Here is a 24,750-nt window from a genome sequence, read left to right as displayed (position 1 = left end):
TTGGGATCTGTGGGAGGATATTACTGGATATTCTATGAATGTTCTATGCCTCTTCAAAGCTGGTTTATACCAGCTTGTTGCTGCAGTTCTACAAGGGGAAGCCCAGTAAATACCCTTTGATTTATACATTTCCTCTGCTTTTAAAAGAGGAGTTTAGAGAGAGTTGTAAAATGGTGTGGCTTAGGGATCCCAGGCATGAAACAGCCCCTTTGATTGCAGCTTAAGTGTGATCTGCGTGTAGAGTGTTTAATAATAAACAGCTAATTGTGCAGTTATGTGCTGAATAAATACCACAACAGCAACAATAAGAAGGCTATTTGGTGTATAACTGACACTTACTCAAGATACTTGTTAGTTGATAACTTTCTTGCAATCTTAAGCTGTGTCACAGATTTTTGGAGCCTCACATCCTATTAACTGTGGATGAGACCAGTCTTTAAAGTTATGTGGTTTTAAACAATGTAGTGGACTTCTGCTAACACTTTTATATTGAACAGTGATAGATCAGGGCATCCTTCCAACAGGTTGTTGTGGACAGAAAATAGTGAAAGACTGAAAAAACAAATTGTATATCTCAGAAGAGAAAGAGAGAGGAGATCTACTTGTCTTACGCAGCCCCCTTTGTTCCAGTAGGTCAACCTCATGCTGTAACATCATAGTTGATTCATTGCCAAAATAAGATTAAACAGTCTTAGCCTTAAAGGCATCAGAAGCATGAAATGGCTTTGGGGAATAATGTAATTCAGATATGAATAATACCATGGAAAAATCATCAACACAGACAACTCTTAATCCCCACCAACTTTTATAATTAAATCTTCTCAGATATCAGAATATATTGTATGTCTGTGTAGTTCAGATTTATGTTTTTGCTTTTTTACTCCAGAGCTGATGTTAGATGTAGTTTTGGTTTTAATATTATATTTTGGGGTTTGTTGTTTCTGGGTTTGTTTAATTTGTACTGTAGGGCCTGGGGGTGGGACAGGGGTGTTAGGGGTTGGGTAGGGGGGAGGGTAGTTTCTTTTTTATTTTGTTTTGTAGATTTTCTATAATGCAGTAGCTTTTTGTAAACTTACAGACTGAGCATTGGTAAGAAAGTGGTTAGCCATGCAGCATTCAAGCCTATGGATGAATCATAAGCAGAAATATTTTTCTTCCTATATCAGGCATCTAGACTTCTAGCCTGAAAGCCAGCCAGGTGGTCAAAAGACAACAGCAGCTTTTGACTTCCTTGTAGTCCATGAGCTTGAGTTTGGAGTTGTGATGGTGTGTACATCTGTCTACTGCTCCACTTTGTAGTGTCTCTGAAGCTGTGAATTTTCTGGGAAACTGACTGCTTTTTAAATAAAGCTTTGTATCTCTGTGGAGATGTGCATGCTGTGGGGGAGAGTGTGAGACAATCACTTGCTTTTCCCCCTGGAAGCAAGAGCCACAAAGGCTGTGTTTTCAATTCAGCTGTGAAAATACCTCTACTCTGGCAGTCCAAAATTGCTCATACCTTGGAGATCAAACTCAGAGGCACTGTTGCAGGAAACGTTTTTGCAAAATTGGACTGAATCAGGCAGAGAAGGCTGGTGAACCTTAGGACATCTTGTCTAGCTCTCTGCTGCCAGTTTAGGCTGACACAGGTATTCCAGTGGTCTTTCCCTTTCAGTCACATATGATTGTCTTACATGTTAAAGAGCATCTCTGATTACACTAGCAGACTGAGTCCAGGCAAGTGAAGCAGGTCTTCAAGCCTGTGTGTGATAGAGGATATGGTGTGATCTGAAGCACTGCTCTGTCCACTGCAGTTTGTAATGATATTGTGGGGGTCCCCATACGGTAAATCCGATCCTTGAAAACTTTGTGCGGAATTGGGAGCAGGTGGAATTTAAGGCAAAGTTATTTTTCACACAACATAGCATCTTCTCACAAGTTCATGAACTGATTTCATTAAACAGTGAAGAATGAAACTTGAATGGTGATCATAATACTGGAATAAATATAAACCTCAGCTTAAGATTGTTGACTTAAGACTTCTCTCAAAGCTTACTTCTCTCACTACCCATGGCTGTATTCAAAGGTTTCCCAGCTGGTGGTGCCTACTCTAGAGTGTCGTTCTAGGAGTTCATAGGAGAGGTCCTGTCTTTGCCCTGCCTTCTATGAGTGACAGTCATTTAGTCTTGCCCAACTGCATGTCCCAGTTCAAGACAAGTTTGTCACTCAGGATACTGTGTAGGGTCAGAGTAGTAATGGTGGCATGAAATGAGTAGATCTGAATGTTATACAGCTGTTTGAGTAGTCAAATCTACTAGGGCTAGCTCTGTTCTAAGTCTGGTTTAAAGAACAGCTTTTCTTCAGTTAACAGCGTGGGCTAGCTTTGAAAACTGTTCTCATTAGTATCATTCTGTAATTCTGTGATTCCTTCATATGGTGAAAAAAGCAGGAACAGAATTTCTAGAGAATCCTCAGCGAGAGATTAGAGAAACTTAAAAGAAAAACCAATTTTAGAAATCCTGCTCTTGCTTCAACTCAACATTGGACTCCCGGAGATATCTGATCTAGATCAGCGTGTACATCTAGCAATAGCAGGCTTGTACATCAGTGATAGTGTGCTGGAGTCAGCAGCTTCCTGGAGTTTCTTCTGGTTTGTAAGACAAACACAGGTTTTTGTTTCTCAATGCCTCAGTACTCTTCTCATCTTCAAACTTGTATTTAACAGGATGATACAGTAACAGTTGATGCTTTGAGAGGCTACCTAAATACAGACTAGACAAGAATAAGGGAATAAATGTAGGTATTTATTTGAAGGGCCTTCAAAGGTACCCCCTGGGGAGCCAGAGGCTACTGCCAAAATGGACCCCAGTGTGGACGACAGGTCACGAGCTCTTCACACTTTTATAGGTTTGCTTCATTTGCATATCAGGGTTAATTCTCCAATTAAAGCTTCAGTTTAATGATGTAATTTCCCCTCAGCTTGCCCCACCCTTTAGAGGCTTTTGGTTTATGTATATTGGGCCTAGGACAGTCAGAGTGTCCTTGGAGAGCAGGCCTGGAGAGGCTTTGTTATGTCTACCTGGCATGAGAGAACAGCAGCTAACAGGCCACAAGAAACTTCAGAGTTACACACTAGGCAGTACAGGATTTGAAAGATATGAAAGTTAAAACCTAAGGCATCGCAATAATTCTTGATACTACTGTATTTAGTCAGTGCTTTAAAAATCTAAAGCAGTGTCATGAAACTGTTTTGTTTTAAAAACTTTTTAAAAAACAAACTTGAGGATAGAATAAAGTGAATATTGACAAATCATATAGATTGTAAGAAACTACAAATTCTCCCACCTGCAGAAGAAAAAATGCTCAACATGCATATGGAAGGAGAAATCCAGAAACCATTACTTTTGTCCAGGAATCCCCAGTAATCAAAAATCCAGTGGTCCTCACTGATAAGGTGTTACCTTTTACTTACAGACATGGTGAAATGTGTACATTTGTGTGATACAAAAGCCATATATTAAATTACCTTTCCTGTCTCTTCTAGGTTTTTTTCAGATATTGTTCTAGATGGCATAAAAAGGGGCAATATACTTTAGTCAAGCAGAGTTAAAAGCTGATTTCCCCCACCACAGTAAACAGGCTTCTCTTAACTCTGAATTTTCTTGAACTGAACACTCATCATCTATTTTTTTTAGTGGGCAGTTTGCCGTAGTGAAAAAATGCCGGGAGAAAAGCACCGGTCAGCAGTTTGCAGCAAAATTCATCAAGAAAAGGAGAACGAAATCCAGCCGCCGTGGAGTGAGCCGGGAAGACATCGAGCGAGAAGTTGGCATACTAAAAGAGATTCGACATCCTAATGTGATTACGCTTCATGATGTGTATGAGAACAAAACAGATGTCATTCTTATTCTGGAACTGTAAGTAACTCTAGAGACCCATGAAGGAGTAGCAGAATATTTGTTTCTTTGTTTTTCAAAAGCAGACACTTTCAGAATAGCAGTGATTTAATGGAAGTTCCTTATCACCCCAAAAGAAAATAGACAATAGCCTTAGAAATCTTCATATCTAAGTCAGTGTTGTAGCTTCCTGATTTCTACATATATTTTTCACTCTGAATGCACTACAAAGTTTTTAAAAAAAAATCAGCATCTTTAGGATTTTTTTTTTCTGATTGTTACTTTAATCACTGTTGGTGTTACAGATCCAGAAGAATAGCCTGGAACTAAATAAATTAATTTGAAGATAAGAGCAGAGAAAAATAGAGATTCCAAGTGAAGATTAATTTAGCAAATTTTACTGTGTTCTATATTGGTGTAAAGTAGCCTCAGTGAATGCTTTTTCTCTTTTTCTAATGCACGTAGAACAGAATCTTCCCAGTTCTCTCTTGCTGAAATGAGAACTGAACTTTAACATTGTTTCATACTGGTTTAGTTCCCAATTTTTCATCCAATGTCATTGTTAATAGAGTGAAGTAAATATGTCAGCAGAGACTACTTCTGCATTTTTTCAAGTCTGGTTTCCAGTTCCTCAAAGACTGCAATTGTAGGAGCTAAGCGTTACTCACTTGTTAAGAGTTTGTCAGTGCCTTCTGCTGGAATGTGCATGTCTTTACATAGATTGCATGCCTGGCACTTTATTATTGCCATACTTGTTCTGTATTGGTTAACCATGCTTTACAGTTAGTATTTCATGCCAGCAGAAGTCTTGGTACCAGAATCATTGTGCCTTTTTCATGGCTGTTCATGTGTTTTTTCTTGTGTAGGTTATGTCTTTCTGTTTACTAGCTTTGATAAATGGTATTTCCACTTACCTTATAAAGATACTTCAGTTTTGCATGGTTTCAGTAACCTGTAGGTTTACAGTATAGATTTGAAAAGAAACCTGGGAAGTAACTTTTGGAGTTACTTCTTTTCTATGGTCTATATATGCATGATAATACTTTGTTACGTTTATGCAAACATATTTTTACACTTCAAGTCCAGCATATGATGGTTTATTGTAATAGTTGTAGTCTGGCTTGGTTTTTTAGTTCCAGTTGTACACACTTGCATTAATTTGCCAGATTTGGATAATTTAAACAAGTCTTTTTTTCCAAACTAAATTATCATCCTGTATAACGTAGAAGTTCTTTATATTCTTACTGCTTCTGGGTTTTGCTCAGAATTCTTTGAAGTGTGACGTGAATACATGGCAAAATTAGTGTGATGCTTCTTCCTCTCCCCACTTGATACTAAGTCTCACGTTCTCTTGCCCTATAACCTTACTGTCAGAGTATTGCTGCTTCTGCAGCTCTTCTGCTCTGTAATCTGTCCAGATGAAATCAGGCCAGTGTCTGTACTTGAAAGCTGTGAGGGAGACTTGGTAATCAAAACAGTGGTAGGAGGAATGGGACTATTCCACCCACCCCCACTTTGCACATGGAATGGGAGCCCTTTTGGCAGAAGGGTTGCTGTGTGTGTCAGTATGTCCCCACTACTGTCCATTGAGCAGAAGAATGACAATCTGCATATTTCATAAACTTGATGGCATGAAGCTCAGCAAATTATTTGCATTGCAATTTAGGTAATTGTTTTATGAGGCCAGCAATCCATATGTTGTTTCAATCAGAGATTTTTTTTTTCACTTTTCCAAACTGCTTTATGAGCCTTTCAAGTTGAAGAAGTGCTATTTTGGGTATGACAAAGGTAATGCATTTATTTATTTAGACAGTTGAAGAGGAAAAGATGACATTAGCAATTGCTTTGTAAACTTGAATATGCTAACTGCTACAAAGTTTTGTAGTTCTCAAAATCACCATGATGTTACATAAAGCTATTGAAAAGACAGGATTGTCATTTTAATCGCATCCTTAGGCATTAAATATGTAATCCTTTTTCTCTAATGTTCTAATATTCACATTTTGCCTAGGGACCTACCCTCCTGACAGTCTTTGTTCTTACAGAACTATTTCATACGAACAGAGGTAAAGCTGCGATCTCATTAAATAACCTGTTTTGCTATCCTCAGAATCTATCCTAAGTGTCCATTTTCCATTCTGATTAGAACATAGTATATCTCCTGGCACTTGTGTTCTGTTCTGACTACAATAATGAGGCACTATACCACACAGAGACACAATTTTGTATAACTGAGCAATTGCAGCTGCCCTTTTGTTGCCATGTGTCAACATGCACAGTCCCAGGGCAACAGGGTCTATGGCCTGTTCACTACTGATTTTTATTTTCTGCTTCAGCAAGAGCTTTGCCATATTGCGTACAGCCTCCTAGACATTTTTCTGCCATACTAAATGGCGGTTTCTTAGAGGTAAGCAATTGACTGGAGAAGGGGGAATGGCATCAAACTGAAAGATGGTAGACTCGGATTGGATATTAAGAAATTCTTTACAGTGAGTGTGGTGAGGCACTGGAGCAGGTTGCCCAGAGAAGTTCTGGATCTCCATTCCTGGAAGTGCTCAAGTCCAGGTTGGATGGAGCTCTGAGCAATGTGTTCTAGTGGGAGGTGACCCTGCCCATGGCAGGGGAATTGGAACTTGATGATCTTTAAGGTCCCTTCCAACACAAACCATTCTATGATTCTATTCAAGGTCATGATTTATATGCAGGAATAGGTGGGCAGTTGGTTAATTATTGCAATGGCAAGGTAGGTCCTCACAGCACGGAATACAAAACAGAGTGGCTATATCCACATAGGTGTTTGGAATTTTTTCTTTCAACTACCTTATATCAGGAAACTGATCTACCAAAAAACCCAAGTTCTATGAAACATTTAATTTATGAAACTTTTAAAACCAAACCCTTCCTTAAAAGATTCAGCAGCCATGCACAAGCGTGAGATGTCCTTGAAGAGCCTTACTTAATTGCAGTCTTTTGGTATATTTAGAGCATTCAGACATATTTTCATAACTCTAGCTCTTAGGTGTCTCCTTTCTTGACTTGGAAATAACCTTTTAAATTCCCACTCTGTGGACTCTGTCATCGTCTTGAAAGGAGTCTTATGCATATTACATACAAACTGGAAACCACTGTCTTTTCCTCATCTAACTTAAAACCTTAATAGTTTTCTTATTTTTCCTTTTATCACACAAATAATGGAATTAGTCAAAATTTCACAGTACTTTTTTCTATCCAGCTGCAGCAATTAGAGTCTGTTATAAGTTAGCAGTACTAAGATATTTCTAGTGAGCTCTGCTGAAGCCATCATTTTTTCAGGCTTCGCAGGCTAGAAAACACAGATGTCTCTGCACAGTGATAATTATTTTCTTTCCTCAAGCATGTTTTGCACCTACTTGGTTCCCCTTTTTCTGGCCTTGGATGCATAATTTCTGTCTTCCATTTTATTTTCTCTTTCACTTTATTATGTATTTATTTAGACTGCAGACATAAACTATACTAATTTTTTGGTTCTTTGTGGTGCCTTGGTTATGGTTTATTGCTGCAACACAAAGAATAAATATTTTCATCCTATATTCTATAGTATTTTCTTAGAATTCACAAAAACAATGCAGGTAGTCTCTTTTTTAAAAATGTCTTGATAGCAATACCTGACTCCTTTCACTTGGAAGCTGTGGATGGAGTTAGGTTTTCATACTTTTCTCTGCAAAGAACATAACTCCATTTCTGAATTTGAAAGCTTAAGATGGTTAGCTCTTGTCACATGGTTCTGAGTGATGATTATCTGTTTTACATATTTTTAATAAATAGAAAGCTTTGAAAGTACTAGAGTGAAATGACATTAACTTAGAAGCATTTGTACGTTAAATACTAGGATTTATGCTTCATTTGAAAGCATAAACTTTCTTTTAAACTTAGTCCTATGCACCCCATTGTCTCCCAGTTTCTACTTTGTTGGTAGCTTCATATTACTAACCAAAACAGAACAGTGCAAGGAGAGGATGATACATCCCTGTATAAAAAATTATGACCATTTCATTAGTTGATCATTGAAGAGTAAATAAAGGCAAATAATTATGAACTCTTTAAATTCCTCCTCTATCTTATTGGGGCTTTAATTTAACCGTTTACAGTTATGCTCTGGAAGAGAGTTATAGCCTGTCTTCCAGAGAAGCTTGAAGTCATTACAGGGTTTCTTTATTTTTCAGTTGTCTTTTGGTTGTCATACCTCTGAGATTTTTGTTAACTTTACCTGTAAGTAAATAAGAAAGGTATTCTCCAGTAGCTTTGCACCAAAATTTGAAAGGAGGATTAAATGTTTTGTGCTTCTGGGATGTAACAAGAGGTTAGAAAACCCTGTGACACTAATTTGTAGATCTTGTGCCCCCTTTGGATTTCAAAATCTTAGATTCCAGGCCCACAGATAGATGCACAGAGAATACGTAGCCAGGTTAGAACAAAGGCTTGACAGGGCTGAAAGAACAGGCTCAGAGCCTATGTGACTCTGCCACACACTGAGCACATCTTGAAGGGAGAGTTGGTTTCTGTGTGCTGCAGTCCCTGAGCAAAATGCTTGTCCCTCTTGTTTGCTAAACCTGAATGCTCCTCATACATTAAATCTGAATGTTGTGGATGAGATCAAAATACTAAGGCACTCTGCTGGGCCAAAGTAACCAGCTGCTGTATCCAGACGCTGGGCACTTAAGGAACTTCAGTGGTGGAAACCTATATACCAGCAGTGTTTGCGTGCAGGAAAGATTCACAGGAACGTTCAGGCTTCCCCCTTAGTGGGACTTAACTGCTTAAGTTATAGTCCAGGTTTTGATATGTGTGTTCTGGCTGGGCAATGAGGCCAATGCTTCTTGTTTGGTATAATTGAAGAATTTAGGCACACTAAAGAGAGGATTTCATGACAGTTAGTGTCTCTAATAGAAGCTGGACAAATGAAAATGAAAAGGCATGGTGATGCTATAACATGTCTAGCTGATAGCTAGATAAAGAAAAATTGAAGTGCAGTGTTGTTCAGCCAGTCGGTAATTTAATGAGCTAGCAGCCCTGTTCTGCTCTTTCAAAATGTTTGGTACACTTTGTACTTCTGAGGAGTGGGTTGGTAACTGCACAATTCATAAAGGCAGTGAAATGAAGTCAAATGTAAACCCCCTTATTCTTACATAAAAAGAAGTAATAATATATGAATCTAGTCTTGGGCTGACAACTGCATAACTGGCTGTCATACAATACACATTTGACCACAGAACAGGGAAAACATTTCTTTTACAAGCTGACAGAATAAATGTTTGGACTAGAGAAGAATTTAGATAATTTATCAAATTGATTCTGTTTTAAAACTGGAATAAATTGATAGCGTGCTTCTTTAACTTAGTTTATGTTGTTTTGAAATCTAAGCAAGATAAATGTTTCTTCAAGGGGCTTGGGCCTAGATTTTGGGGTTTGTTTTTAAATTTTTAAATCCATTAGGAATCCTTAGATAATAATTAATTATCATTTAGGTGCTATTGCATAATAAGCAGTGTGATCATAGCATATGACTGAGTCATTAAGAGGTGACCACGCTGACTTTGAAGGTTAATTGATTCTAAGTTCCCTGGGTAGGTTCCCATAATGACTTCCTCTGAGATCTGGCGATAGTTCTGTTTCATGGTTAAGAAAGCCTGGCAATTTGCAAAAGCACTATCCAGAAATCTTTTTTCCATGGGCGTGATGTATTTTCTTTCCCAGAGGGAGGTGTGTGGGTTGCAATCACATCTGTCAGCCTTCCTTTGGGAAGGCTGGGAAATGCTTTTACCACTATTGCATTTTATAAGAAAGAATGAAGTCAACTGAAAGCTTTAATTTACTTCTCTCATTTCAGGAAAGCTAGCACTTCTGCCTAGAAATATCAGTGAAATAACACATACCAGATTTGCTCTTAGTGAAAATGTTTATACAAAATACTTCTAAAAACATGTGCTCTGCTACTTTAAAACAATATAAAAGGTCATGTTATAACAATTAAAATAGATTTACTCAGCGCTTATGACTTTCTGTGTTATACATGGTCAATAGTACATTAGAATTAGGTAGGACTAAGATGTGACTGCCGTAAAGCACAATTTTATTGAACATGATATTTGAACAACATATTATGACTGCAAAATTATTACTTCATTTAATGTAAACAGAAAGTTTTTATACAGCAACGCTAAAAAATGAATGCTTTAAAGGAAAACAGTATGTGAAGATGAACATGGAGGCTTTGCAGTCATGAAGGAATTTAGCTGTGACTTAACTTGTAATCAAGTTTCTCTGTCAATCTGAATGGGTATAGGTTGCTGTCCATCCTTTACTTACTAGTATTTTGGCAGTTAGAGTTGTCTTAGGGCACAGAGGAACGGGTCAGGAAGCTGTCTGGTAATTCCTCCCAGCAAACAGAGGAATGGAACAGAACGAAGCTCTGTGCTTCCTGGGGATACCGGGTAGAGATACTTCAAAGTCCTGTACAGGAAGAAGCACTGGTGCTTGGTGAACCTCTAGCCTCCACTCCCCTCAGGAAGCATCTTTCTCCATCTGGTGGTTGGGGGCAGCAGTCTTTTAGATGTTGGCTGTGTGGGCTGCTCTGTAGAGGACCAAAGGTGGGCTGGGAGCAAGTTTGTGTGGCTTGGGAAACCCATGCAATGGTCTGGTTTCAGTCAGGTTTCAGCAGAGAGTTTGTGCATCAGCAACCCCAAAGCCAATTTAGAAACAAGGGCCCGTTGTAATGGAGGTGGAAACAGTGTACCTGGTAGAAGATGATGTTCAAAAAGACCAGCTGAAAGGGCTGATGTATGGAATTACCTGTGCTTTCTTCTTTAGATTAACACTGGTTCTGTGTGTGAGATGGGATGTACACAGGTTCCTTGGTGGTATGGGGCTCTCTGCTTGCCTTCTGGTTCCACTCTTAAAGGTGACTCTGGGTTACTAAAATGTGCAGTGTTTGCGTATTGTGGGACTGTGTTACACTGGCTGAGGCACAGGACTAGACTTGAAAACTCAACAGCATTTTAGGACGCTTGTGAAGGCTGCAGTAGCTTACACAGCCAGTGTCTTTACTGGCTTCTTCTAACCCATTTCATCATCTGTAATATCTGGAAGTCTAGTCAAGATCATCTAGTTATTCTACATATATAATCCAATTACGAAATCTGTGAAACCATGCTCTGCTGATAAATCTGAGGACATTGTAATTCAGTCAATTAATTGTGGAAGTCAAACTTATAAAGGATGTTGAGTGTGGACCTGTATTAACCTTCCATGACTCACTTGAAGATTGCCTTGCAGTGATACAATGGATTTTTGTGTGCCCGTGGTAGTATAGCTTAATATCAGACCTTCCTGAGTCAGCAAAATGGTAAGGAATAAGTAGTCTCCTGAAGAGCATGAAGAGGAAGCTGAAAAACACAACCTCCCATGGGGACATGGGTCACTGCCTTACATGTGTGAGAAGGGCCTCCCTAGAGGTTGCTGGGTGCAGAGGGACCTTTCTGGGAAGCCAGGTGTTTCTGAGCTTCCAGGTGAAGCTTTTTATGCATGCTAGTATAACCTTTTACTCATCATTGCTATAAAAACCCTTTTCTCTCATGCCTTATGTCCCTACCAGTAGAAGTAAACAGCAGGAGCAGCTAGATGGGCACTGTGCTTGCCAGCTATGGCAGCACACCAGGGGAGAACACGTGTTTCTGAGCTCGCCCCCACAGCTGAGGAGTTACCAGCAGGAGAATTCACAGTGGCCCCCTCTCTGAGGTGAACCCACGCAGGATCTCCTCCTAGACATCAAGAGTGAGATGTGTAATATGAGGGGGCACACCAAAGTCCCACAGACCAGAGGTACAGCTGCTTCTGGAACAACGCTTTGAGTGCATTACAGCCCATCCCTCCTCACTCGCCTACTCATTCAGCAAGAGCTGCCAAGTCACTTAGGGTGGCAGTACTTAAGAATCACACAAAGAAGCACACAACAGATTGGAAAAATCTACCACTTTTTCTAATGAACTTCCAGTTTTGAAAAAGAAAAATCATTTCGAGCTTCTTTGACCCTCAGTTTCGAGATTTGCAAGCACTAGGTATATTACCTGTGAAATACAGATAACATTTTATTGCACACAATTACAAGGCTTATGATATGTCATTAAAGAAATGTCACTACAATTAACCTGTAGCAAAGACAGAAGAGTAGTACTCAGCAGTACAGAATCTGAATAATTCCAGATAAAAAGAAGCTGAAGAAGCTCTTTCCATTTTACAAATGCAGATATCTCTAAAAGTTGCAAACCTTGGGAATTAAATCTTTCTTTTGGGTCTATAAGGAATGTGTACAATCAGTGATAATCATAGATGACTATTAAGTTTCACAGACTGCATATCTTTAAAATGCCAACAGGAGTAAGAGTGAGTTTTACCGGCCATAAAGCATGACACCACCTGTGTGACACTGTCACAGTCTGAGACTGCAGGGCAGGCAGCACAGTACTTGGAGAGGGCATTGCTGCAAATGCCTGCCTGAGTACTTCTCTTGTATTTGTGATTGCTGATGACTGACTTAAGCACCAGCAGGAGCTTTTGCTGTTCCACAGGGTTTTGAGCTGGGTGAAAAGCAGGACCAGATGCAGTCTTTTGGTGCAGTCTTACAGGCTCTTCCTCAGCTGAGGATCCATCTTCTCTGGTTCCCCAAACTGTGATAGCTAGCCCAGTGCCAAACCATGCTGAAGGCATTCAGGTGATGGGTTTTGCTGTGGCTGCTGTAGCCACAGTGAGTCTGCCTGCTCCATGTGGCATGGCTGTGCTCCAGTTTACAGCCTCTCGACAACTGCAGCCAAAATCCACTTGTAAACACATGGAAGCAAGCTTCACGTGATGCTAAGGCCTTTAGTCCAATAACTGGAAATGAATGTCACCGTTCAGTGCAGTGCTGCAGAGATACAGACATTAGCCTGAAAATATTTTCTTTTTTTTTTAATTCAGAAGCAAACAATGAGAGAATATGCATGTGTGTCCATTTGTAAGATGCTTCTGACCAGTCTCTGTAAAATAACAAATTGGATTTAATCATTAGGAACTCCATCTTAATGTCTCTACAACCACAAAAATTTATTAAAATGGCCTCGTCCTTCCAGTCTATAATTCTTATATTTTAATGGCACTTTGTTTCAATAATTGCTTTCATGCAGAAAATATTACAAGACAAATAATACCCAAAACAATACTCTCATTATTGTCTAGGCAGCTCAATGAAAGCTTCAAGAACTCATTAAAATACACTTTTCATGCAATTTGCATTACAATAATGCAGATCAAGTCTCTTAAAAAGTAGACATGATAAAGAAGTCAAATGTATTTCCAGAAATTTGCCCAAACTATTTGCCTATTGTTATATGTTAATTGCTGCCTCATGTTTCATAATCAGAACTTTAAATTGTGAACAGATTTTTTTTCCCCCTGCAGAAAAGCAATAAAAATTAGGGTCCACTTTCTGAATTTGTTTAATATCATTACAATGCAAATTACAGGGGGTATTATGACCATTTTTGCAATCTGTAAGGCATTTCTAAGTAATACCCCTGCTTTCACAGATGGGAAAAGTATTTTGCCACAGTGAGCAGTCATCTCCTTATATGTCCTTCAGCTGAAAGGTGTTTTTCTGTTATTTAGGAATAGCTGTAGTTCTGTTTCTTATCACTTCAGTATCTCTTTATGCTGTTGACTGAGTCAAGAGCTGCTTGACGGAGCTGAGAAGAGGGTCATCTTCTCTTTATTCTTCTCTGTCTCTCAAATGGAAAAATCCAGATGTGCTTATGTACCCTCTCATACCTCTTTTCTTTCTGCTGTGCAGCTAGAACACTTACTAGAAACAGTCTTAAGGGCTTTTCATTGTAGAAAAAGTTAGAGTACAAATACATTTTAGAGTACAAATACAATATAGGTGCTGCTTGTAATACAGTATTCAAAGAACAGAAAATATTTTTGAATAGTTGAATGCTCTGAGGAGTTTAGAAACTAAATAGTAGGACAGCTGCCAATAGATATTTCAAAATAAGCTTTAAATTTTGTATTTTTCAATGAGGGTGTAGAAATCTAATGTTTTACTGATATGAGCCAATTCATGTTTTATTTTCTAGCTAATGTAATGTGTTATTAAAACATTAGTATGTTTTGAGTCTCGTTACTTCATATTTAATTTTATTCTTTTAAATGTGCATAGAGAGTAGGAGGCCTTCATTTAAATTCAGATACTGTCAAACATGTTTGTTTGGGTTTTCTAAACTTTTTTTGGTCTAAAAGTAAGACTCTTTTTACCGTATTCTTTTCAGGGGGAGGGAGGGAATAACTAACTCTTTTGGGTGTTGAATTAAGTAATTTTCATCATCTTTTCTGATATTTGCAACCTTTGAAGCATCTGGATCCTTGTCAAGGCTGGTTAGAGGACAGCTATGCTAAAAGGAACCCACTGGTTAAAACAAGCTTGTCAATAACTCTGCTTCTGTTCTCCAAGTGTTGCAGGTGGGGAGCTCTTCGACTTCTTAGCTGAAAAAGAATCTCTCACAGAGGAGGAAGCTACAGAATTTCTCAAGCAGATACTTAATGGTGTTCAATATCTCCACTCTCTGCAAATTGCCCACTTTGATCTTAAGGTGTGTTGAACAGATGAAAACAGCTGTAAGCAATATCCATTAAAGCCCTCTGTAATTCTAGCCACAAATCAGTCATCATGCAGACCTTGGCCACAGTTTTGTTTTGCTAGCTTATGTAGATAGGGGAAAGCTCAGCCATTGGAAAGAAGTTACTGAACTGTAAATAGTTCCCGTCTGTTCCCAACGTAAGATTCTTCCGGGGAAATGGCAACTTCTGACAAAACTAAACCATTCTGAGAAAACAAACCTGAAATAAAAATGAGGATTGCGATTTTTTTTTTTTTTTTTTAATGTGAATGGGATCTGGGCGAAACATTCTTTTTTAATTGGGGGGAGCGTTTTTGGCACTTAATTGAAACTGCACTAAGTACAAGGATTGTTGTGGAGCAGGCAGCAGATTCTTTCCTCTTCTGTCTTTTTCCCTTTTGTGGCTTTTTTGTTCGTTTTCAGAAAAGCTGTTAATTGCATCCTTTTGGTAATGAAAGCAGAGCTTTTTGTATTTAAACTCAGCAACTGCTTTTTAATGTTTCAATTTCAAGATCTTCCCCCCCCCCCGCCCCGTAAGATTTTTTTTTCAAAGGTAGACAACTAAACATTCCCTGAAGCCTGCTGAAATGGGCAGCTATGTCTATAAGAGAAAAAGGAGGCATGATTATTTCATTACAATTGAAATACGGTTCAGAAAGGGGGATGAGGTAGGGAAGGGAATGGATTTCAGGGTAAGCATACCTTTTCCAGTTTCATCCTTATCAGCTCAGTAATATATTTGGTCTTCGTATGACAGTCAGCAAGAAAAAAAATTGTAAAGCTAGAAAGGAATGTATTTTTTAGAGTATGAAATGTGAATTTTTGCCAATGTGTTTGTAATTGAAGAAGTCATCCTTGGATACACTAGATACCAAAAACTTGTGTGTTAAAGTGGGCAGCAATGTGCAGACCAATAAATATGCAATAGAAATGCAGGAAGGAAATAAAGAAAATTACATTTGCACGTATCAGGTCCTGTGACTGGGAAAGAAAGGTGAAAGAAGGGTGATAATGAAGAGCTGTCCTTAATGATTCCAGAAGCCCTTAACACTCTGAATAGGATGGATGTAGGTACAGGACCTCTTCAGAGCACACCAGCTTATGGACGACAGGATATGGAGTCTAAGTAGCTGGTTCTGTGTGCTCGCAAAGTGATGCAGTGTAGAAACAGGACCCTTTGCTGATAATCCTGACATTTCATCTTCTTTGTTCTGGTTTTGCAGAGCTTTGGTGTAAAGTAATATAAAGTCCATATTTCAAAATAAGCTAGAAAAGATGGAGAACCTTCTCTTTTTCCCTTTTTTTTAAGTGTGTTGAGCCTTAAAATCTGGGAGCTGGACCACTCCAGAAGTTTCCCTGGAACATCCAAAAGCAAGAAGATACACCTCCCTGATTGCTTACGTGGTGTGAAAGAAACCTCTTTCAGGGACTATAGTTTATAGCGGTTTGTTTCCTGCAAGCTCCCAGCAGTGCTGGAATGGCTGTAGCACAGGGCATGTCACCTTTACTGGGGACAGTGTGTTTCTCTTAGGGTCAGTCCACATGAAAACTGCAATTGTGATATCTACAAGAAGTAAAATCTTGGCCTTGTGGAAATCACAGCGCTTCCATATGAACATGAAATCCTAATTTACGGTAGTGAACTTCTAGCATATGATAGATCATAATAAGAAAAGACAGGATTTTTCCACCTAAAACACAATTCAGGGGTCTAAAGGAGGTAAAGAGAAATGTTCAGTGCTGAAGAATACTGGTCCACAGTTCGTACCTATGTGTAATCTCTCTTTCTTTCCCCCTTCCTCCTTCTCAAAGCCTGAAAACATAATGTTGTTGGACAGGAATGTACCGAAGCCTCGAATCAAGATTATTGACTTTGGTTTAGCACACAAAATTGACTTTGGAAATGAATTCAAAAACATCTTCGGAACGCCAGAGTTTGTTGGTAAGAAAACTGTTGTTTCTTCAAACTATTCTTTTTCAGTCTGTGAAACAGTGTTAGTGGCTTATCTTGGCTTGGCTGATTTACAGATTTTGAAATTTTTTGTGTAATTTGTGACATTTTGAAATTGAAATAAGCAATTTGTAGTGTTTGATTTCAAATTAGACTTGCATTAAGGTGTTTTTATCTATCAGCGTCTTAGCTTATTATCTCTGACATACATAGACTCAGAGTGAGACTTACATCTGTTCTTTGACTAGGTACTTATCTTGCTGCTTTTTCCTTTAGCTCCTGAAATAGTAAATTATGAGCCTCTTGGTCTTGAAGCAGATATGTGGTAAGTTATTGGATCTTACTTGAAATAAGTCTCTCATGATTATGCTTATGTTCTAACCTTTTTTTTCTCTCCTCTCTCTCTCTTTCCATCTATTTTCCTCTCCTCTCCCACATCCTTTTTCTGTTTGTTTTACCTTCAATCCAGGAGCATTGGTGTAATAACTTATATTCTGTAAGTACCAAAATCTATGGGTGTTTCTTGAAAATGCTGTTGTTTTTTAATTCTGATTCTATCCTCTGGGGTTTTGGTCATGTCTGTACAAATAATTCCATTCTGATTGCACATCATGATTCAAGTTGTATGATCATGAAAGCAGCAATTTAATTATTGAAAGAATTGCCATTAATCAGCATTGATGAAGCATGGGAAACTGTCTTCAAATCTGTAGGTGATGTTCCTACAACTATATCTTAACCAGTATTCTTTGAAATTACAGCCCAGTTTTTTGCCCTGCTACATCACATCTTCGTGAAAGTACATTTGCAGCATTAAAACAGAAAAGAAAAATGTTATTTCCTACTGTTATTTGATCTTAGAGGGTTGAAGCAGCAGTGCTACAACATGTAATAAGAGGAATGTACTATCTTTCTTGCAGTCTAAGTGGTGCATCTCCATTTCTTGGAGAAACCAAACAGGAAACGTTGGCAAATGTGTCTGCTGTGAATTATGAATTTGAAGAAGAATTCTTTAGTAATACCAGTGCCCTAGCTAAAGACTTTATACGAAGACTTCTAGTCAAGGATCCAAAGTGAGTTGTTTTTCTTGTGTGTGGCAGTTACATCTCTAATATTTCAAATTACATTATATTTTGAGATGTTAGTTTAATAAACATAAAACAGTATGTATTTTTTAATATCTGAAACAGTTCTATTTTTTATTCTCTTAAAGGAAAAGAATGACTATTCAAGACAGTTTGCTGCATCCTTGGATCAAGGTTAGCATGCCATTCATTCTCTGTTGTCCTGCTTTTAATCATTCTTCATTCCATACTTTTCAAGTTTCCTTAACGTGGAAAATTGTCATAATTGTTTAATGTAACTTACTGTTTTGGAAAGCTGTCTGTATGAAAGCTAACATATGCAGAATGTGGGCTTCATTAATATCCACTCCGTGTGAGTTAGCAGTTGGGAAGTAGCCCACTATGGGAATTAAACTCATGCTCAGACAGAGAAGCTAATCTTCAGAGAGCATTGCCCTGACAAAGATACAGTCTCTGAAACCAGTCCAATTCCCACTAAGTTTTCTTCTTCTAATGCCCTTATTTAGACTGGGAAAAAAGAGTAATCTCTCTTCTGTCCTTTCCTTTTAGACTGAAGAGAGCAGTTGATGTGGGTTGGTGGTCCACTTCCTTCTTCAGTGTTTCAGTGTTTGGTTTGGATTGACCCGTTGTGAAGCTGCTAGGTTGAGAGGGAGAAAATGGCACCTATCATTCTTCTTAATGTGTGTAGTAGTACCTGGCAGTTAATTTTTTTAATTCCATATCACATTCTGATTATGAGCAGTAAACCCATTCAGTGCCATTGATTTCCCAGTATGTGGAGATGCTCAGTGGGTATCTGATCCCATTCTACTTCCCAGAGAATCAGTTAGCAGAATATTTATCTGTGCCACAACTGCTTCAGTTCACAGTACAACATCTGAGGGCAGGCATTTCTACATCAATTTGCCAAGCTACAAACTTGACCATGCTCTGCTGACTTTTTGCTGAGGTAATCTGAAATAGTTGAAATGTGTGGAACATACTGACATGATATTTTAAACCACTAAAGCAAGCAAGGTTGTCTCTCTTGGACCAAGGTCCACACTCATGCAAAGTGACAGGTTGTTTTGTATCCTATTATTTTGTTTTATACCTTAATTTCCAGGCATTTGATTCCCACTTCACTGGTCATATCCTCTTTTCCCCTTTTCCACCACTATCTTCACCTGCATTTCCATGTCAGGGAAGGTTGAAACTATTTCCTTTCTAACTCAAGCCTTTCCATGATCTGTGATATATATATATATCTCCATAAAAATTATTTTAAGAATGGGATCATAAGATGCAAAATTTGGTATGCTTCACTAGTCATTAGTACTTAGTTTTAGCCTATGAAAAATTTGAAAGGATGCAGGCTTAGAGCTTGCTGCACTGGTAGGTGGGATGTGATTTTGTTTGGGGAGGGGTTAATTGTTCAGCAGCATCCAGGTAAATACACTGAGACTATAACAAAGATTGTCTGCATTTAAAATCAGTCAGGAAATTTTCCCAGAAGACAGGATTTACTTGGAAATCAAATGCCTCTATCAGGGAGGGAGGTGGAGGACAAGGCTGAATGTTCTGATGTTTGAAGGGGTATTTTGTTTAAAATGTAGAAGCACATTTTGGTATTGCTTTCTTAGGTCTGGATTTCCCTTATGGCATTTTCTTAAGAAATTTCATCTCTATGCCACACTAGACTGTGAATATTAAAATTATGTGCTTACAATTACTTTATTATTACAGTATGATTGCAGTACTATTATTACGTAAGTGGAAGTCATCGCTGAGGGACAGAGTCTTACCTGCAGAAATCGTGGGATTTTTTAGAATGGCTTTATTTTCTTTTTGCTTATAGCCGAAAGACACCCAGCAAGCACTCAGCAGAAAAGCTTCTGCAGTGAATATGGAGAAATTCAAAAAGTTTGCAGCACGACGAAAATGGAAAGTAAGTCATTCAATGACACATCAAAATGTTGGTGACATACAAATGAAGTAGCATTGACTGTTCCAGGGAAAGGTCAGTGCATTTAAGAGTGGAAAAGAAGAAAGAAGAAACAAAATCTTCCATTGCTGAGAATAAATTAAGTGCTTGAGTATGGTAGTATGGGAGAGGACTTCTTTGTTAATGATATGCATACAAATGCTTGTGTGTGGATGGTTTGCTTTGTGCTTCTGCTGGATTATAAATAACAAAAGAAGTTGAAGATTCAAATTCAATATAAAAAGGAGATGGGGGTGTTGAAGTCAAAATTCACATTGTTTTGCCAAGTCCTTTAAAATCTCTGCAATAACATCCTATCAGAATTTTCTAATTTTTTTACATATAGCTTTTTTCTTATTATTTTTATAAAGCAATCAGTGCGCTTAATTTCCTTGTGCCAAAGATTATCAAGATCTTTCTTGTCCAGAAGTAGCATGAGTGTCGCTAGAAGTGATGATACTCTGGTAAGTGTATATATATTTAGAATGCTTGATCATATATGAACTTCGCCAGTTTCTAACTAACAGAAATATTAGGCTCTTGAAAATTTGCATAATTAACTAATCTCATAAGTAGATTTTAAGACTGCAGAGGGCAGTTATCCATAGTTTGATCTTCTGCATCTTGAAACTTTGAAATTGAACTTATCATGCTGAGGCTGATAGCTGGTGTCAAAAATTTGTTTCTTGATTTTGAAGTTTGACTCATGAGGATTTTTTTGTACTGTAACAATTATATGGTGGAAAAGTGTCATCTGAATTTTACTCATCATTTACATCATCATTGTGTAGACTAAAATAATATTCCTTATATTCCACTTTTTTCCACCGAACATTCAAAATCATTGAGACCCTCTTAGATCCAGTGAATGCTAGACAGCAGTGTCTCAACAAGCAGTTATTTAAGGAGGAGACTTTAGAGTTGGCCAGTATTCAGTTTGTGGTGTTAGATACGACTAGAGTTGAGTAGTTAGGAGTAATTGCTCTATTTTTTGTAATTGCAAATGCTTGTAAATCCAAAAGCATTCTTCTTAGCTTACTCTACAGTTTTTAATACATGCTTCACAAATTCCCTGTGATCAGCAAGGAATGTGTGTTAATATGTTTAGAGCTGGGGAATATCATCTTTTCTGTGCATTAATAGGATCAAACTTCAAAAATTCTGCAAAGCCCTTTTTATGCATTCAGTCTTCCCTCCTGTGCAACTCCATGCTCATGTTTCCACTTATTCTCCTCTTATCTTTTGGCTTCTGTGCTCTTTGTTCTCCTCCTCTTGTTCTCCTTTCCCTACCCACCACCCCCCCCACCTCAGCTATCTGTATGCCTTTTAACACTGGATCAGCATTTCACACCTGTGTTCCAGCAGAAAGGATTATTGCCCACTGTTAGTGTCCTAAAAAAATCTGAAACCTCAGAAGAGAGGAGTTAAGAGCAAACCAAATAATGGGCTCTGTGAATTTCAGTTCTTTGAAATTCTAGTGCATAGGAGAAAAATAAAGTTACACTTGCAGAGGTATCTAGGCTCATTACTTGCGTTCTAGATTTTTAACTGATCTATTTGAATAGATGAAAGCTTGGGCCAAAGTACCTCTCCTGTGCCATATTTCTGGATGGCACAAAACCTGATACTTCAGTTGGTATTAGTGCGCCTCTTCACATAGAATTAATTTTATTTTAGGCAAGTATTGTTTCAATTGAAACCTATCATCTATTTTTCCTATGAGGAAAAAAAAATACACCTAACAAAAGAATTCTATGTGGAATCTCAGTGAGTAATAGGTTTATGTGTGAAGAAGAGGGAAGCATATTTTACTAGGAAAAGTGGGGGGGGGGGGGTTGGTGTGGGTTTTCAAATAACATACATACATGCTAGCTATATGCTTCATGGAGGATTACAACTTGCAGCTGAAGCACTCTTTTACAAAAATAATATTTCAAAAAAATTAGGTTTTCTTTTTTTTTTGATGTCTTGGCAGCTGTTTAGATAGGGATTTTTCTTAAAGCTAACAATTTTTCTTCTTTCGCATTTAATTGCAAGGATGAGGAAGATTCTTTTGTGATGAAAGCTATTATTCATGCCATCAATGATGACAATGTTCCTGGATTACAGCACCTTCTGGGATCTCTGACAAATTATGATGTCAATCAACCCAACAAGGTAGTGTGGGTCTGTGTTGAGGTGTGAGGTGTGTGGGGGACTAGCTATCACCCTGTTGGGGAGAGCAGTGTGGCTGTAAAATAGAAATGTAACACCTGAAATGAAGACAAGGGAATGGGAAGTAATTCTGCCTTTTTTCTAGGAGAAATTTTAATGTGCTTTGTGTTCAGTCTTCTCAAGATACATTAAAATGGAGCCCAAGATGGGATTTTTTGCCTAGGCCTTTCAAATGTATAGCTCAAATGTATTGTCAGGAACAGTGATGTATGAAATATCAGCCTTTGCTCTCAGTTGCAGTTGCTGTTTCTTGTGGCAGATGAAGATGGCAGAATACCTAGGAATAACCAGACTGCCAAATCTGACTTTACAAAGCATTGTTAGAAACAGAAGTTGCAAACTGCAGAGTTGCAAGTTGTCACACTTTTTTGCATGGTTATAGTGACCTTCATTACCAAGTACTTTCAGAAATATTCATGAAGAGCAGTAGAGAAGTGAAATGTATGTTATTTTACTGTGATGGGGTCTTGAACCATTTAAGAAATCACTGTATTTTTTGTTTTAATGGGCAGTCCAATTTAACTTTCCAAAATGTTGCTGATGGCTTGTGTCTGAGCTGCAAAGAGATTGCAAAGGGGGACGTTCTTGCCAAATGAGGCTAATGAGAGCCTAACAATATTCCTGATTTTAAAAGCATAAATTTACTGTGTGATATATCATAAATTCATCTCAAAAATACAGAAAATGGCAATAAATTTTTTTGAATAAAGGGATAAATTATTTTCATACAATATTTCCTGAAGACTTAATTTGAAAGTGGAAATCCAGAAATGCTATTTGATACCTGCCTTCTATTCCACTGTTTTCTTAATCCTTCAAAAATTAATTTATCATTCTTGCTTGTATTTCATTGTTAGCATGGAACACCTCCACTACTGATTGCTGCCGGCTGTGGAAACATTCAGATGCTTCAGTTGCTTTTAAAGCGTGGATCTCGTATTGATGTTCAAGATAAGGTTGGGTTTCTGCTTTGTCAACTGCTCTTTTTAAGTTTTTTTGTACAGTTAGCAGGAGACAAGTATTTCAGACCAAGCGGTATTGGAAATTAAAAACTACTCTGAGCTGTAGATCCTGTTTTCTGTCTTCACAGCAAAAACATAAAAGCAAGTCTTTAGCAATTTCCTTTGTTATTAATACATATCCTCTGATTTTCATCACTTTATTAGCTGAAATCATTTGAATGATACTAATCTTAAAATGTAGTTCACGCTTACAAAACCACATCAATTAGTTCAAATTAGTGATTGCCCTAAAACACAATGGTGAACTTTATTTAATATAGAATATTAATAGATAAATGAATATTTTAGCCATGGGGAATATTGCAACTAAAATTCATATTTGATGGAGGATGTGCTTTGCAACAAGCTTTTTTTCCAAATGTGCTGTAACAATTAATTTATAACGAGCTTGAAGAACTGTCTGCTTCTCCATCTAATATATGGTAAAGTAAGCAGAAGAAAGGTTTTTATCTCATGACTGTTCCTTCCAAAGAACTCCCTAACAAGGGAGAAGACGATTAATCTTGCAAAGAGTTAGTAATCCTGTTAATCATCCTTGCATAGAGAGGTTTTTGTTGTCACTGTCAGTATGTGGGGTTGTTCAACCAATTTTAATTTTTTTTTTTAAGTGTTCATATAAGTTTGAGTACCTTTTCAGTGTGTCTGTGTACAGCTAAGTGCACATATACCTCAGCTGAAAATCTGGAATCAGGATTTTAACTTGGTCAATAACATCTGAAATGAAATATTTTTGACAGGCTGGATCTAATGCAATCTATTGGGCTTCACGACATGGTCATGTAGAAACGCTGAAATTTCTCAGTGATAATGAATGTCCTTTGGATATTAAGGATAAGGTAAGAAAATAACTCCTTTTTCACACAGAGGGCCTTTTCCTATAACTTTATCTTAGCAAAGAGAGGGTATTTCAATTGGAACAGTTTTCAGCTGTGCCATAATTCCAAAATTTGACTGGCTTTTTTAGTGTGGTTTTCTAAGTTGACACATAGGGCCGTGATAACAGAGCTTTGAAGTAGCTGGATGTACTGATTATTTTCTTGACAAATGTTAGCCAAGTGTGCATGTTAAATGTGGTGAGTACATGGTGGGTAGGTGGGGAAGTACGAACCTAAATTAATTTTCACTTGAAGACTTGATTTCTCATTGGAACTCAGGATGAAATCGTGATTTGGTTTTTCATTCCTCTTGATTGAAAATCACATTCGTCTGACAAGTAAATTTGACTGTTATTAAGTTGAGTATAAGGAAGCCTAACAATTTATAGCTGATGAGCACTTACCTTGTCTTCAGCAATGTTATTTGAGCAACATATGCTCTAGAAACTAGTTGCTGTTAAATTTTTATACTGTAGCAATGATTTTATACTGGCCAAAGCTCCAGTACAGAAGCAATTATACTTGTGAAACACAGTTTGCTTTGTTGAGGAAACTAATGCAAGGCAAGGTACAGTAGGAAAATTGTTGTTTGACTCCTGATAAGGCTACTAGGTAAGAGGTTACTCCCTTAATAAAAATACCGTTTCTGCTTTATGTAATTTCAAAGCAGAAAGTGTTGCAAATAGTTAGACATAGTAACCAAAATGTGCCAGGGTACACAAAGGTGTTAGGCCAGCTCTTCATACTTCAATATATAGGGCGGGGAGGGGTGCGTATGGAACTATTATGAATAGAAATGGGTCATCTGTTTCAACACAATGCACACACAGCTTCCTCCTCATATTGCTCAGAAATCCCATTTTGGCTGTGATCTGGAACAAATAAAGCAGGAAAATAAGTTCTGGAAAGAGAAAGCCTTTGAAGAAATAACCTACCTGCCAGGTGTTGGTGTGTCTGACACGTACAACCAGTTTGTAAGCTCTGCTGACGGAGCTGTGTGGCTGGGCTACGGAGAGGGAGGAGTATCCTGTGCAGGATTCAAGGCATTCAGGCTGTACATGGTGTACAGGCAGTGTATAT

At 38.0% G+C, this 24,750-nt stretch overlaps 1 protein-coding gene and 1 long non-coding RNA gene across 3 annotated transcripts in view; one reads left to right on the top strand and one right to left on the bottom strand.

The window, feature by feature from the left end:
* The window catches only part of DAPK1 (death associated protein kinase 1), an 87,400-nt gene that overhangs the window by 38,958 nt on the left and 23,692 nt on the right, over positions 1-24,750 (top strand). The window contains exons 3-14 of one of the 2 annotated variants that reach the window (XM_042033162.1): positions 3,675-3,896; positions 14,395-14,533; positions 16,373-16,502; positions 16,788-16,836; positions 16,981-17,007; positions 17,432-17,584; positions 17,725-17,770; positions 19,434-19,523; positions 19,931-20,023; positions 21,597-21,716; positions 22,631-22,729; positions 23,533-23,631. In XM_042033162.1, coding sequence (XP_041889096.1) covers positions 3,675-3,896; positions 14,395-14,533; positions 16,373-16,502; positions 16,788-16,836; positions 16,981-17,007; positions 17,432-17,584; positions 17,725-17,770; positions 19,434-19,523; positions 19,931-20,023; positions 21,597-21,716; positions 22,631-22,729; positions 23,533-23,631 — 1,267 coding nt within the window. The remainder of the gene's footprint in view (positions 1-3,674; positions 3,897-14,394; positions 14,534-16,372; positions 16,503-16,787; positions 16,837-16,980; positions 17,008-17,431; positions 17,585-17,724; positions 17,771-19,433; positions 19,524-19,930; positions 20,024-21,596; positions 21,717-22,630; positions 22,730-23,532; positions 23,632-24,750) is intronic. The other variant, XM_042033164.1, reaches the window with a different exon arrangement.
* LOC121667049 lies at positions 11,868-14,395 on the bottom strand. Its single transcript, XR_006016897.1, has 2 exons — positions 13,461-14,395; positions 11,868-12,925 (listed from the first exon to the last, which is right to left on the bottom strand). It is a non-coding gene; the product is annotated as an uncharacterized LOC121667049 (long non-coding RNA).

This window comes from Corvus kubaryi, unplaced genomic scaffold, assembly GCF_017639235.1.
Source record: "Corvus kubaryi isolate FWS band 111438036 unplaced genomic scaffold, C.kubaryi_AGA036_p1.0 37357, whole genome shotgun sequence".
Classification (NCBI taxonomy): domain Eukaryota; kingdom Metazoa; phylum Chordata; class Aves; order Passeriformes; family Corvidae; genus Corvus; species Corvus kubaryi.
This window is presented reverse-complemented; position numbering and strand designations above follow the sequence as displayed.